General features: G+C 38.0%; 1 protein-coding gene across 4 annotated transcripts in view; it reads right to left on the bottom strand.

Moving 5' to 3' along the window:
- Window positions 1–3,074: 3,074 nt before the first annotated feature.
- ZFAND4 (zinc finger AN1-type containing 4) overlaps window positions 3,075–14,017 on the bottom strand; it is an 88,261-nt gene continuing 77,318 nt past the window's right edge. For 3 of the 4 annotated variants that reach the window (XM_042908412.1, XM_042908410.1, XM_042908411.1), the window contains exons 7-10: window positions 11,238–12,413; window positions 10,457–10,511; window positions 4,984–5,101; window positions 3,075–4,002 (exon numbers count right to left, since the gene is read on the bottom strand). In XM_042908412.1, coding sequence (XP_042764346.1) covers window positions 3,867–4,002; window positions 4,984–5,101; window positions 10,457–10,511; window positions 11,238–12,413 — 1,485 coding nt within the window. In that variant the 3' untranslated portion in view covers window positions 3,075–3,866. Of the gene's footprint in view, window positions 4,003–4,983; window positions 5,102–10,456; window positions 10,534–11,237; window positions 12,414–14,017 lie in introns of those variants that run through there. The other variant, XM_042908413.1, reaches the window with a different exon arrangement.

Below are 14,017 nucleotides of genomic sequence, written 5' to 3'. Positions count from 1 at the left end.
TCCATAAGCCCTAGCTGACCAATGGGTTACTTACACCAGGACACAGGTACCAAAAAAGGAAAATTCCATACATTTCGATACCTCCTCACCTTCCCCTTAACAACAGCCCCCCAGCACTGCCTTGTGGCAGTCTCTCTCTTACTGTCCTGCCCACCTCCCTTGCCATGTATTCAAAAAACTTCTATCTCCGTCTGCCTCTACTCAATAGGGTCATCCCACAGGATGTTTCTGACTACCCTTTCTAAAACAACAGTCCTATCTATGTCACCCTATTGTGCTTGGTTTTTGTTCTTAGCACTTATTACCATCTGTGGCAGAGCCTTTACAGCTCATTAAATATCCATTCCCCACCACCATAACTCTGGCAAATGGGTAAAGCCATAAGACTAGTTCTAACCAATGGGCTAGGAGCAGAATATAATACACTTCTAGATAAAATCATTTAAAAGTCAATGTGAAACCTCTAGCTTTCCCCCCACCCCCCCCCCCCACCCCCCAGCTGCAGCAATCTTAGAGAATCAGCCTGAATCTCCTCATCAGCTACCCTGGGAAGTTGCCTGACTCACAATTTTGCGTGGGTGAGGAATAAACTTTGTTGTGCTAAACCACAGAACTTTGGGGGTTAATTTGTTATCACAGCAATATATAGAATCTATTCTGGTCTGGTTCAGGTTTCCATAAAATTTATACGTTGAACTCCTAACCCCCAGTACCTCATATTGGGACTGTACTGGAGACAGTGTTAGAATAGGCAGTTAGGTTCTAACAGGATACCTGGAGGCCAGCAAAAAGGAAGTCCTGACCAGCTATCAGGGAAAGTCAGAGGCTTGTCCTGGCAGCACTCCACAAGAAACCAGATCAAACCAGACAGACCCAAGATGGAGGATGCTGTGACAGGAAACCCATGACCAAATTAGAAAGAAAAAGTGAGAAACTCTGCTTCTCACCCAAAGTAACAACGATTCCGCCCCCTAGTTAAGAACTGTCAATAAACCCAACCCTCAGAGCACATAGCTCTCTACCTTGCCGGCTCTCATATCTCATCATACAGTTTCCGCTTTAACAAACTTTCCTGTTTCCATTACTCATCTGCTGTGCTGTGTGCCCGCAAGATAAGGTCATTAGGGTGGTCCTGATCCAGTAAGATTGGTGTCCACATAAGAAGAGACTAGAACACAGCTGTGCATAGAGGGAAGACCATGTGATGTCACAGGGAGAAGGTGGCTGGCTATCTGCAAACCGAAGACATTCTCAGAAGAAACCGACCCTGCCAACTCCTGGATCTCTGACTTCTAGCCTCCAGAATTGTGAGAAAATAGATCTGTTGTGTAAGCCCCCCAGTCTGTGGTACTTTGTTATGGTAGCACTAGTAAATGAATACAGCATCCTAACATACTGATACTCCATCTGGAATATTCTTGTATTTATTTTTCCCCTAGAATGTAAGCATGCAATAAAAGCAGGGATGTTTAGTGGAGCACTACATCTACAGCACTTAACAATGGTGCCTGACACCTAACAGATGCTCCAATGGACTTGCCATCTTGTGCAATTCAAAGTCAAAATGATACTGTGGCAGGTTCCATGAAGGAAAAGTATATGGTAGGATGAGGAAGGGTACTAGACAAGAATACATGAGGGAAGGCTTTCTTCCAAAAGTAGTGATGGAGTCAGCATCTGAAAAACCAGTAGTCATTAAGGAGAAACTGGCTGAGAAAACTAAAAGAAAGTCATTGTGGGCAAATTCCAGAAAGTTGGGAGAAAGAGTGCAATTTGAGGCTGGAGAAACTGATGGGGGCCAGATCACAGGGGCCTTACTAGGAAGAATGATTAAGAATTTGGGTCATTTTAATCTAAGAAAAGAAGAAGTTACTGATATATTTCAAGCACTGATATGCTCAATTTTTTCAAGCTCACTACAGTTGAAGTGTAGAATATGGGATCATATAAAGGACCACAGAACTAATTCAAGAAGTCTAGTTAGGCAGCAGTTACAATAGGTCAGGTGAAGCCTATGGTAATATGGACTAGGGTAACTGCAGAGGAGTAGGTGAATTTCAGATAAGTGATATAACTAAAAAGAATGGACTGTATGGACTAAATGTATGTGTCCTCCAAATTTGTATGTTAAACCTTAACCCCCAGTATGGCTGTATCTGGATTTAAGGAAGTAATTGAGATTAAGGGAAGTCATATGAGTGGGGCCCTGATCCCATAGGATTAGTGTCCTTAAAAGAAGAGACACCAGAGAGCTCCACGTGTCTGCACACCAAGGAAAGGCACACAATGAGAAGACACCCCTCCAAAAGCCAGGAAGAAGCAATCTTACCAGGAAACCACCCTGAGGAACCTTGATCTGGGACTTCCAGCCTCTAGAAACTGTGAGAAAATTAATTTCTGTTGTTTAAGCCACCCAGTCTAAGCATACTTTGGTAGGGCAGTCTCAGCAGACTAGCATACTAATAAAAATTGGGAGTATGGAGGTAATGTCTAGTTCATTCAGCTTTGCATGGAGAAAGAAACCCTGTCGAGCACCCTAAATTAGCTTTCTGGAACCACTTTAGATCCCACTGGGGTTGGGCTAGAGTTGCAAAGTCTATCTGGGTTGCCTGCCAGCTGTTTACCAGGGTTCAGGATCAGATTCAACTAAGCTTCCATGAAGCAAGTGAACTCCCAAAAGTTTGAACAGTGTATTGGTTACATCTGGGGAGCAGGGCCCTTATACCTTAAACAAATACCTTTATTCTTAAGAGTCACTTTTTCCAAGTAGAATAAATTATTGATTTATTTAATAGTTTTCTTTAAAAAAGTCTTAGGGCACCTGGGTAGCTCAGTTGGTTGAGTGTCCAACTTCGGCTCGGGTCATGATCTCACTGCTCATGAGTTCAAGCCCCGGGTCGGGCTCTGTGCTGATAGCTCAGAGCCTGGAGCCTGCTTCAGATTCTCTGTCTGCCTTGCTCTCTACCCCTCCCCTGCTCGTGCTCTTTCTCTCAAAGATAAACATAAAAAAACATTTTTTTAGGTCTTTATAAAAGAAAAAAGTATTGTACATAATCAAATAATCAAACTCATAATGAAATTGAATATTTATTTGAATTTCTCCTGGTAATAGCACTCAACATATAAGAAAAACAAACCAAAATATGAGATTTTGTTTTAAATATAGCTATTTTTCAAAAAGTGAAAAGGTGGATTCTATATTTAATGGCAACAAGTGAGACGCCTTCTATTGTAAAACTGCCATTCAAAAAAGTATCTTTTAAGAAATATATAGTATGTTTAACATGATGTGTTTTATGAATGGATACATATCTGAATGCCAATCTGAATATGGAAGAAATATGTGTGTTAAAACTACACTGGGAAATGAAATGTTTTTATAAAAAGTAGTTTGAAATAAAAGGAACTTGTTAGTAAATTCAATAAATTTTCACATGGGATTTAAAAAAAAAAATCTCCACCACCCACCCACCCCCCTCAAAAAAGTGGTGGATTTGAGTAGAGCCATTACGTGACGGCACATTTCTGTACACTGTGGAAGCTGGTTTACATAGTCAGTGATAACTTCCTAAAGTGCATCTTTTGAAGACTTGTCTAGTAAAATTGCAATGTCAAATATAAAATACTTAACACAAGACATGCAGTAACAAAGTTAAATCATTATAGTTTAAAGTTTTTAAAACTACTTTTAAAACATTTGATTGACCAAAGAATAAAGATGTCAAATATAGTAGCATTCTTTCTCCAACAGTGAGCACCGTATGCTTTTTTCATTTGGCAAATCTTTTGGAGTCGAACAGATATAATGCAGTCTGAACAGTATTTCTTCTGTCACTGTAATACAATTCCCAGGCGCAGAGCAAGAGCTAGATTTTTGGAAGTTTGGGTGCGTTAACCACAGGATTTGCCTCCTGTAAGTATCTCCTCCCTGCACTCTTGTAATCATAGGTGCAGCCGTGAGTTTCTGCATAACGATGAGATGCACAGAAGTTGTTTCCACATCTAAAGCACAAAAAAGTTCATGTGAATAGTCACATTTTAGAGAGGCTCATCTCCTTGGGAGATGAGAGCTTGACTTCCAGTATCCAACAGGAGCCCTGTGGTTCTCTTTAGCAATTTTCAGCACTGACATTTCCCTTGCACTCATAAACCAGCACAAGTGCCCCCCAAAGAGAATTAACTGTCCATGAATATGAAAGTTTAAAATAAAGGATCTATTATGAAATGAAACAGGATATAGATTTTTATGAAATGGTAAAATTGCAAAAGCTGATAGATATATCTACCATTTCTCTTGTATCTAGTAAACCTGGGAGAACTGAATTTCTAACAAATTCGGTCTCAAAAAAAAATTACGTAAAACCTAACTATGTCATAAAAGGATTTTTAAAATGTTTCTCGCAACAAGATGAACTGTTTCTATCTGAACAGAATGCACTCTAAAAAGCAGCAGTTGTTTTTAATGCCTGGACTCAAACTAAGGGCAGACACGATCCCCAGAGTGATTGATTGATATTAATCAATGCTAATGAAAGAAATAATTATGAGAAAATTCATTACTTTTTGTGAATAGATTATTCCTCTGTTTTGAAATAAAACTGTACCATATAATCATTAAAATTAATAGTACATTTACTTTAAATTTTTTTGTTGTTGTTCAATTTAAAAAAGAACCTTGGAGGAGGGATTCTTCCAAGTTGCATTCAAACAAAAACCACGCATATCTATCATAAGACAAAGTACACTCTGCCACTGGTTTAAATATCCCAACTTGGAGGGCAGGAGAGGATCTCATGATTTATAAACTCATGAGCTGTCTACTTCGCCCTTACTTCAGCCACTTAGGAGCTCAAATAAGGGCTACCATCTGAACATCATCTTAATGATGTTACGAATAGCCAATTTAAAGAAGGTTTTATATTGTATCCCCATGCTGGGTCACCACAAAAAAAGCATCTCAGCTTTTCCAGTCAGCCAACCTGCCTGCATTCGTAGCTAGTAGCCAGTCCAGTTTTCTTTCCACAGAGAAAACAATGCTTTGCTGCTTTCTTCTTTGTTTGAACTGGGGCTTTCACGGGTGGGAGGTGATGAGTACATTCTCCTGATTAATGAAAGGACACCTTGATTACTACAGGCATAAAATGTTAAATGTGAAATAGTATTAAGCAAAACACAAAACACAACCCCATCACAACAAATTTCTTGGCCATAAAAAATTAATTTGTGCTATATTTATATCCAAAATTATCTACAAAATCTACAAGTAAGGATACAGTAGAACTGTTATATTTTTAAAGATGAGGTGGGTTTCTACTGACTGAGACTTACATTTTTAGGGCTTCTGTACACACCAGTATTTTTCTGATTATTTCTAAGGGCAATCAGTAATTGTAAAGTACACCAAACCTTGACAGAGAATTAAGAAAAAGTCTGGTTCAAAATCATTCTTATCAGGCCTCTGAGAAACAATGTATATGTAATACAAACACCCTATTCTTTTACGCCAAGAAGGAGCACCAGAGTATCAAGAAACTGGTCTTTTAGTCCTGATTACATCATTGAAATTACAGTTGTCAAACCACAGGCAAGTTATTTATTCTTTCAAAACTCCAATTTGTTCTTTAAAAAAATTTTTTTTAACATTTATTCATTTTTGAGAGACAGAGAGAGACAGAGCACAAGTGGGGAAGAGCAGAGAGACAGGGAGACACAGGATCCGAAGCAGGCTCCAGGCTCTAGAGTTGTCAGCACAGAGCCCGACGCGGGACTCAAACCCACGAACCATGAGATCATGACCTGAGATGAAATCGGATGCTTAACCAACTGAGCTACCTAGGCACCCCCATTTTTAAGATAACATAACGTGGTTTTCTCCCTTATGTTTCTAAGTGTTTTAAGGTCAATTCAGTTCTCACATGTAAAAAGCATCCTGAAATTTTTAAATGTTGTAATTATATAAAATACCATATTATCAATAGTGACTAACATGGTGCACTGCTCAATTTCACAGTACTACCTTTCCAAAAAATAGTTACTGAATTTTGTACTACTGTAATGATTTTATGTTTAAAAAACAGCATATCTGTTATTACATAAGAATAATTAAATCAATTTCTTTAACTAGTAGGTGAAATTCTCTTACAACTGAGCAAAATTCCAACAAACCTGACTCAAGCAGAGAGGCTCAAAGTCACCATGCACAGTTGTTATAATAACAGTACAAGCACATGGTGCTTGGTGGCACTAAAAGGCCAAGAAGCAAAAGGCAAACAAAGAAAACAGAACAAGGGGAAGGAATGAGAAGAAAAATGCTGGGTCTAGGTGGTACTGGTGCCTATTCTCCACTATTTAAAAAAGGTTTGAGAGACCTCGGCTTAATGTTTAGATGGCAGCTAAAAGTCTTTGAAGATCCTTCAAGGGTTCAAAAAACTGGAATTACAATGAATTGGTGCTATGCCTTTTGCCACCCAGAAAGGATGCTGGATATACAAACCCAGTAACTTTAAGTCAGCTTTATTACCAGTCTGAAATACCTTCCCATTTCCTAGATCTTGCCCCAAATTGGAAACTAACTGAATGACTCCTAATGGTAGAAACAAAATTGAAAACAACTAAGTGAATGATTCCCAGTGGTGCCCTGGCACCAACTCAATTAGCACTTTCTTCTTCAAGTGCACTTAAGAGTTATCAAGAACAAAGGTGATGGGGTACTTTCCACTTCTTAAAAAACGAAAATAAGCATTTGCACAGGTCACAGAGGAAAGGCATATAATACCAGATATCTTCTGGAAGCTCATCTGATTGTAATTATCTTCGAAATTCAGGTTTAGGATATTCTTCCTCAATGGAATAATCTAATGATAATTATTTAATTAGTTCAGTGTAGTCATATTTTCCTTTTTTCTTTCCTTGGAACTGCTTAACTCAATGTTTCCCAAACTTTTTTCATTCAAGAACTCTTTTTGAATGTGCAGAAACACAAGACACAGTACGAGTTGGCACAGACACACAACTGCAGTCTTCTCCTACAAGAATAGTTTCTATACGTGCTTCTACGTACCGGAGAAAACCATTTATTAGTTACCTACTCCAAGTCAGGACCCATCACTAATATATAGGTTTGCTACTATTCTTCAGACTGGCATTCAGGGTTTGTATGTCCAATATGATACCTTTCCAACTTTCCAGAGTTGTTTTCTGTCACTTACCACATCATACCCACTCTGAATGAAGCACTAGACCCATTCACAGGTGCAATTGCTTCTAAAAATTCTAAATGGGTGATGTGCATTAAGGAGGGCACTTGTTGGGATGAGAACTGGGTGTTATACGTAAGTTTGAATCACTGGGTTCTACTCCAGAAACCAATATTACACTGTATGTTAACTAACTTGAACTCAAATAAATAAATTTAAAAATAAATAAAATAAAATAAAATAAAATAAAATGCTCTATTTCAACCTCTATTTCATTTCCAGGTGCAATCATATGTCTAAAATCATATGTCTAAAATTTGGTAATCATATGTCTAAAAATGATAACTGGAACTATGAGGATGGGTAAGATTTCCAAGGGAGACCCTATAGTAAAAAGCAAAGAAAACCAGTAGAAGAATTTAACAAATTAATTAAATAAAATGTATACCAAAACTCTCATGGACTCTTCAAGGACATTCAGAATGATACAGTTATTACTGAAAGGAAATGGCAGCAAGTTACATGGCCCTTGTTTGGGTAATCATCACTGCAGGCAGTAGTTGATGGCTTGACTTAAACAAAATTAACCAAAAGAATGTATACCTGGGGACAAGCAGAGGGCTGGTAAAACAAGTAAAGAAAAAGAAAATCAGGTTTAACAAAATGAAACAAAAACAAAACTCTACAGCAATATGATAGCCCAGAATAAAAGAAGAAGAAGAAAGAGAAGAAGAAGAAGAAGAAGAAGAAGAAGAAGAAGAAGAAGAAGAAGAAAGAAAGAAAGAAAGAAAGAAAGAAAGAAAGAAATGAAACAGAGAGAAACAAAGGAAAAGAAACTATTTCAAGAAGGAGGCCCACAAGAATCAAACAAGGTGAGGATACAGAAGCATCCACTGGATTGAAATTGTGGTTATCTTTGGTGACCACAGCATCAACTATTTCAGAGGAAGGGTGAGAAGAGAAATGAAAAAGCACAGAAGCTCAAATTAGAGTTAAAAGTAGATAAATTATAGTGTGTGGTATTGGCATAAAGACAGGCAATAAAGAACCCAGAAATAAACCCTCACATATAGGATGAAATGATTTTTGACAAGGATACCCAAGACAAGGGGAAAGGACAGTCTTTTTAACGAATGGCACTGGGAAAACTGGATATACACATAATGAATGGCACTGGGAAAACTGGATATACACATGAAAAAGAATAAAGTTGGACCCTTATATTACACCATATATACAAAAATATATACATTAAAAAATTAATTCAAAATGTATCAAAGACCTACCTGGAAGACATACATAAAACTCTTAGAGTAAAATATAGGAGGAAAACTTCATGAAGTTGGACTTGGCAATGATTTATTGGACACAATACCATAGGCACAGGCAACAAAGGAAAACACCAACAACATGGACTGCATGAAAATTAAAAACTATCGTGCATCAAAAGACACTATCAGTAGAATAAAAAAGGGAGAAATATTTAGAAGAAAATATTTGCCAATCACATATCTGATAAAGAGACCAGTATCCAGAATGAGAACACCTAAAACTCAGCAATAAAAAATGAAACAACCCAATTTAAAAATGGGCAACATATTTGAACAGACATTTCTCCGAAGATGTACAAAAGGCTAAGCACATAAAAATATACTCAACATCACTAATCATCAGGGAAATGCAAACCAAAACCACAGTGAGATACTACCTCATACCTATTGGGATGTCAATTATCAAAAACAAACAAACAAGCAAAACAGAAGATAACAAGTATTGGTAAGAATATGGAGAAACTGGAAACCTAATACACTGTTGGTGGTAATGTAAAATAGTGCAGCCACTATGGAAAACTGTATGGCAGTTACTCAAAAAATTAAAAATTGAATAAACATGTGAGCCAGCAATTCCACTTCTGAGTATATACTCAAAAAAATGAAAAGCAGGGTCTCAAAGAGATATTGGGGCACCCATGTTCATAACAGCAGTATTCACAAGAGCTGAAATGTGGAAGCAACACAAGTCTCCATCCACAGATACATGGATAAGCAAAATGCTGTATATACATACAATGAAATATTATTCAGTCTTAAAAAGTATGGAAACTCTGACACATGCTACAATATGGATGAACCTTGGGGACACAGTGCTAAGTGAAGTCAGGTACACACAAAAAAACAAATGCTGTATGATTCCACTTATATGAGGTACTTCAAGGAATTAGAATTAGACAGAAAATAGAATCATGGCTGCTAGAGGCTGGGGTGAGCGGGGCGGGGGGATGAGGACTTAAAAATGGGTACAAGTTTTCAAGATAAAAAGAATTCTGGAGATGGATGGTGGTGATGGTTGCCCAACAATGTGAATGTTTTATATAATGGCATTGAGTTATACACTTAAAAATGGTTAAGACGGTATATTTTATGTTATGTATATTTTACCACAATTAAAAAATTGAAAAAACATCGATATATTAAGACTTTAAAACTCTGGGCCTTATGTAGAAGTGAAAAATAAACCCTAAGTACTCTTTAAAGGCATAAAACTCATGTGATAACCATAATATATATTACATTGGTTGTGACATCAGTTTTATATACTTTCATATAAAGTATCCTTTAGAACCCTGAGGCTAGAAAGGTGGTACATCTTTGGTAATGAGCTCCCACCCCTAGTCTGAGTCTAAAATTTCAAAAGATGATGATCATAATGGCTTCCTTGGAGATTAGGACTGGCCAATGCACCTTTAAGGTGTTATTGGCAGAAAGGAGTGCCAATGTTGCAGCTACTTCTGCTACTGTGCTTTGGAAAGGGCTGATTCAAGGACCGTCTTTTTCTTTTATCCAGAAATAATTAGTTCATCAAAAGGAGCTCTTCCTATTCTCCTTCATATTGGATTATGATGTCAAGAAACACCTCTCTAGGATACTCTTTCGAAACCCAACCAGCAGCCCAGCATGGCTCTAGAGTGGCCAGTGACAGAGGGTTGTGGAATTACACATTAATTCTTCATCCTTCCTGTCTTTTCACTTAGACTATATCTTTCCCCAGGCAACAGAGACCTCAATTTCAATTTTTGTTTTATTCTTCAAGTATGTTCTACAGTCAGTTCTAATAGCCATTTTCCTCAGTGGAACAAAGTTTAGGGAGAGTTTACTCCATACATACCACAAAGAACCTTCCTCTTATTTCTCTCTGAAAAAAACAGTATGCATAATGAAGTGATTGTTAGGCTTATATTTTCACAATTATCTGTAGCTTACCTACTCTTTTCCCTGCTGCTGTGTTATTTCCATTCATTCCAATGCCACGGGCAGACTATAATCAAAACACAAAACATCTACAGAGGTAAGTTAATGGAGAACAGAAGAAAAGATCACTAAACATGAAATACTTGTATTTTATTATGGAACTGCTGTTGGGCTTTCATTTAATTAAATTAATTTGACATCTGATTCTCACATGCAGCAATACTGTACGTATTTTTCTTTAAGAGAAGAAAATTTGATGGTGTAAATAAAAGTTCTTATATGGAAAAAATTAAAAATATTTAGCGTTAGGGGCACCTGGGTGGCTCAGTCAGTTAAGTGTCCAACTTCGGTTCAGGTTATGATCTCACAGTTTGTGAGTTCAAGCCCCACGTTGGGCTCTGTGCTGACAGCTCAGAGCGTGAAGCCTGTTTTAGATTCTGTGTCTCTCTCCCTCTGCCTCTCCCCCACTTATGCTTAGTCTCTCTCTCTCTCTCTCTCTCTCTCAAAATAAATAAACATTAAAATTTTTAAAAAATATTTAGTGTTAAAAATAGATGATAAATTGTTGACACAAAATTATTTTTCAAATTACAATTCTCAATTTAGGGCTAACACCTTATTTAAAATTCAACTATCAAAAAGATTTTCTACAAACTAGATTAACATTTTAAGAGAAACTTATAAAAAGAATTCAACCTTCAGCCTCCTCCCTTAAGTAAACAAAAAACAAACATGTAATATGATGAGTAACTACAAGGTTAACTAGTAGAACATATTGCAAACAAATACTTACTAGAAAAAAATCTGTAGGTTCTAACAGGGGAGAATTTTTCCTAAAGCTTTCTTCCTGAGAATGCTGGAGACTTGTAGACAGCCCCATTCCAGAGGTCCGAATCCTGCCTGCCCCACGCATGCTCTGTAAGCTATCTCTGCTTGCACTCCGGCCCAGCGAAGCAAGAAAACCTATATTATTTACACAACCAACAGGCTCTTTGGAAGCCTTGTTTGCCATTTCTGTGATATCCCGAGCCTCAACTTTAGAAATAATATCAGCTCTTTTCCCAGGTGAATCAACTTTAACAGCACGAAAGCGAGTAGTCCTAGAGAAAGAAGAATCAGTTATATTTCGAACATCTAGCGACCGAAGCACATTTTGTGAAGCAGAAGACTGGAGATTCCCAGACTCAAAACATTTGGACTGTCTCTGTGGTTTCACCAGAGAATTATGGAGTGACATTGGTGTAGAACAGCGAAGAGGTGACAAAAGTCTATTCTTGTGAGGACTTAATTCATGGTGGTCGAGAACTGTAGTTTCTACTGATTCACTGCTCAATATTCTTGCAACATGTTTAAGATGCTGTTCTGCAGCTTTCAACCCTTTATCATCATTACAGAGTAAGAACTCTGGATTTACCTTCTGTGTGCCTTCTAAGCCAATGCTCTGTTCATCGGTGTTTCCTTCTGTAAATAAAGCAAATGAACCCACTTCAGGTGGAAGTGATTCTTCAGTTACACATTCTTCTGAAGTTGGAAATAAGGTAGTGTCATCCTCTTTATTGGATGACAAATTTCCTGAAAAGTGTTTCGTCCACCTAGGCAGGAATGATCCAAGATGGAGAACAGAATCAGCAAGCTCCTTGTCATTTTCCAACTCGGTATGGGGTATCCGAGGTGGTAGTTTGATGCTACCATTGGAATGAGACAGTGCGTTCATCTCCCAGTTATCCTCTTCCTTAAGAAAATCGCTAGCAATAGATGATATGGGTCTATCAGTGGGGGGCACAGTTGCCAAACTTGAAACGGCATTGCTGGAAGTTTCAGGTAGACATGCGTTCCCAGCAGAAGGTAAATAAGACTGCCCAATGTGGGGGAGAACCCTTAACAATCTGTGGCGAGCAGCTGCCGTGGAACTACCAGAAGGTCGAGGAGCTATAGGTGGACGAGGTTTTACCTTGACAGCTTTCTTAGGCTAAAAAAAAGAGTGAATATATAATTCCTTACAGTCATTTTTGTCTACCCATTAACAAAAATTAATGAAGGAGGAAAATGTCATTTACTGCAGCACTGGCATTTTGATTACCTCAATCTAAAACGTCTTAAAAGATTAAAATCTGAAGTTTAAAACTGAGATGAATTTTGCTCTCTTCCTCCACGGAGTATAATTTTCTGAAAATATTAAAAATAATTTTATTTATCTTCCTCACTACTGATTATTTTCCAGAGTTTTGCTGAGAAGAAAATTCACTGAGTATACTAGATATGATGTTACTCACCTATTTTAGGTCCCCAACAATTTTTCCTAGTAAGATGAGTAAGTGTCAGCTACATAGGTACTACAGAAAAGAGTTAACAGGCCTACACTGCTATCCTTGAAAAGGCCTGCCTTCCAGGATGGCCCTTGGCTAGCTTCTGGGAACTTGTATTTCAAGAGGGTTCCCACCACCCTAGCAGAAAAGGTGCCTAACTTGTTTGTGCAAGCACTATGGTTTATGCTAAACACTGGCTTTCCTTCTGGGTGTCTGGCCTTTTGGTACTGGTACATCCTAGACAGAGGGTGCCTACATGAACTGCCCCAAATAAAACCCCTGGGCACAGACTCTCTAATAACGTTCCCTGGCAGACAATAATATTCCATATGTACTGACACAGCTCATTGACAGAGGGATAAAGCATGTCCTATGAGACTCCACTGGGAACGGGATTCTGGGAAGCTTGTGCTTGGTTTTCTCTGGACTTGAGCCATAAGCCTTTCCCCTTTGATGATTTTACTTTGTACCCTCTTGCCGTAATAAATCTTATCCATGAATCCAACTATATGCTGGTCCTGTGAGTCTTCCTACCAAATCATCAAACTGTAGAGTGGTCTAGGGGTCCTCAATATAGTAAGTTTTAATAAAAGTATCACAACAATTTATGATGTTATGGATAAATTTAAAAATGGAAGGATAAAGTAGCAACCTAAATGCCCATCAATAGATAAATGGATAAAGAAAATGTGCGATGTATGTATAACGGAATATTACTCGGGCATAAAAAGAATGAAATCTTGTCATTTGTGACAATACACATAGACTTTGAGGTATCATGCTAAGTAAACTAAGTCAGAAAAAGTGAAATACAACATGATTTACTTACATATGGAATTTACAAAATTAAAACTAACAGAAAAAGCAGAAACAGATCCATAAATTTAGAGACCAAACTGGCATTTGCCAGAGGGAGAGAGGTAGGGGGATAGGCAAAAGGGGATGAAGAGGAATGGGAGATACAGGTTTCCAGAATGACTCAGTCAGGAGGATAAAAGGTACAGCATAGGGAATACAGTCAATAGCGTTCTGGGGTGACAGATGGTAGCTGCACTTGTGGTGAGCATAACAGCAGAATATCAGAGCTGTGCAAACACTATGCCATACACCTGAAACTAATGTAACATTGTGTGTCAACTATATTTCAATTAAAAAAAAAAAGTTAATGGAGAGATAAAGCAAAATAAGGGGCGCCTGGGTGGCTCAGTCGGTTAACTGGCCGACTTCGGCTCAGGTCATGATCTCGTGGTCTGTGAGTTCAAGCCCT

This window comes from Panthera leo, chromosome D2 (genome assembly GCF_018350215.1).
Source record: "Panthera leo isolate Ple1 chromosome D2, P.leo_Ple1_pat1.1, whole genome shotgun sequence".
NCBI classification, from domain to species: Eukaryota; Metazoa; Chordata; class Mammalia; order Carnivora; family Felidae; genus Panthera; species Panthera leo.
Note: the sequence above shows the minus strand (reverse complement) of the source record. Positions and strands in the feature narration are given on the sequence as shown.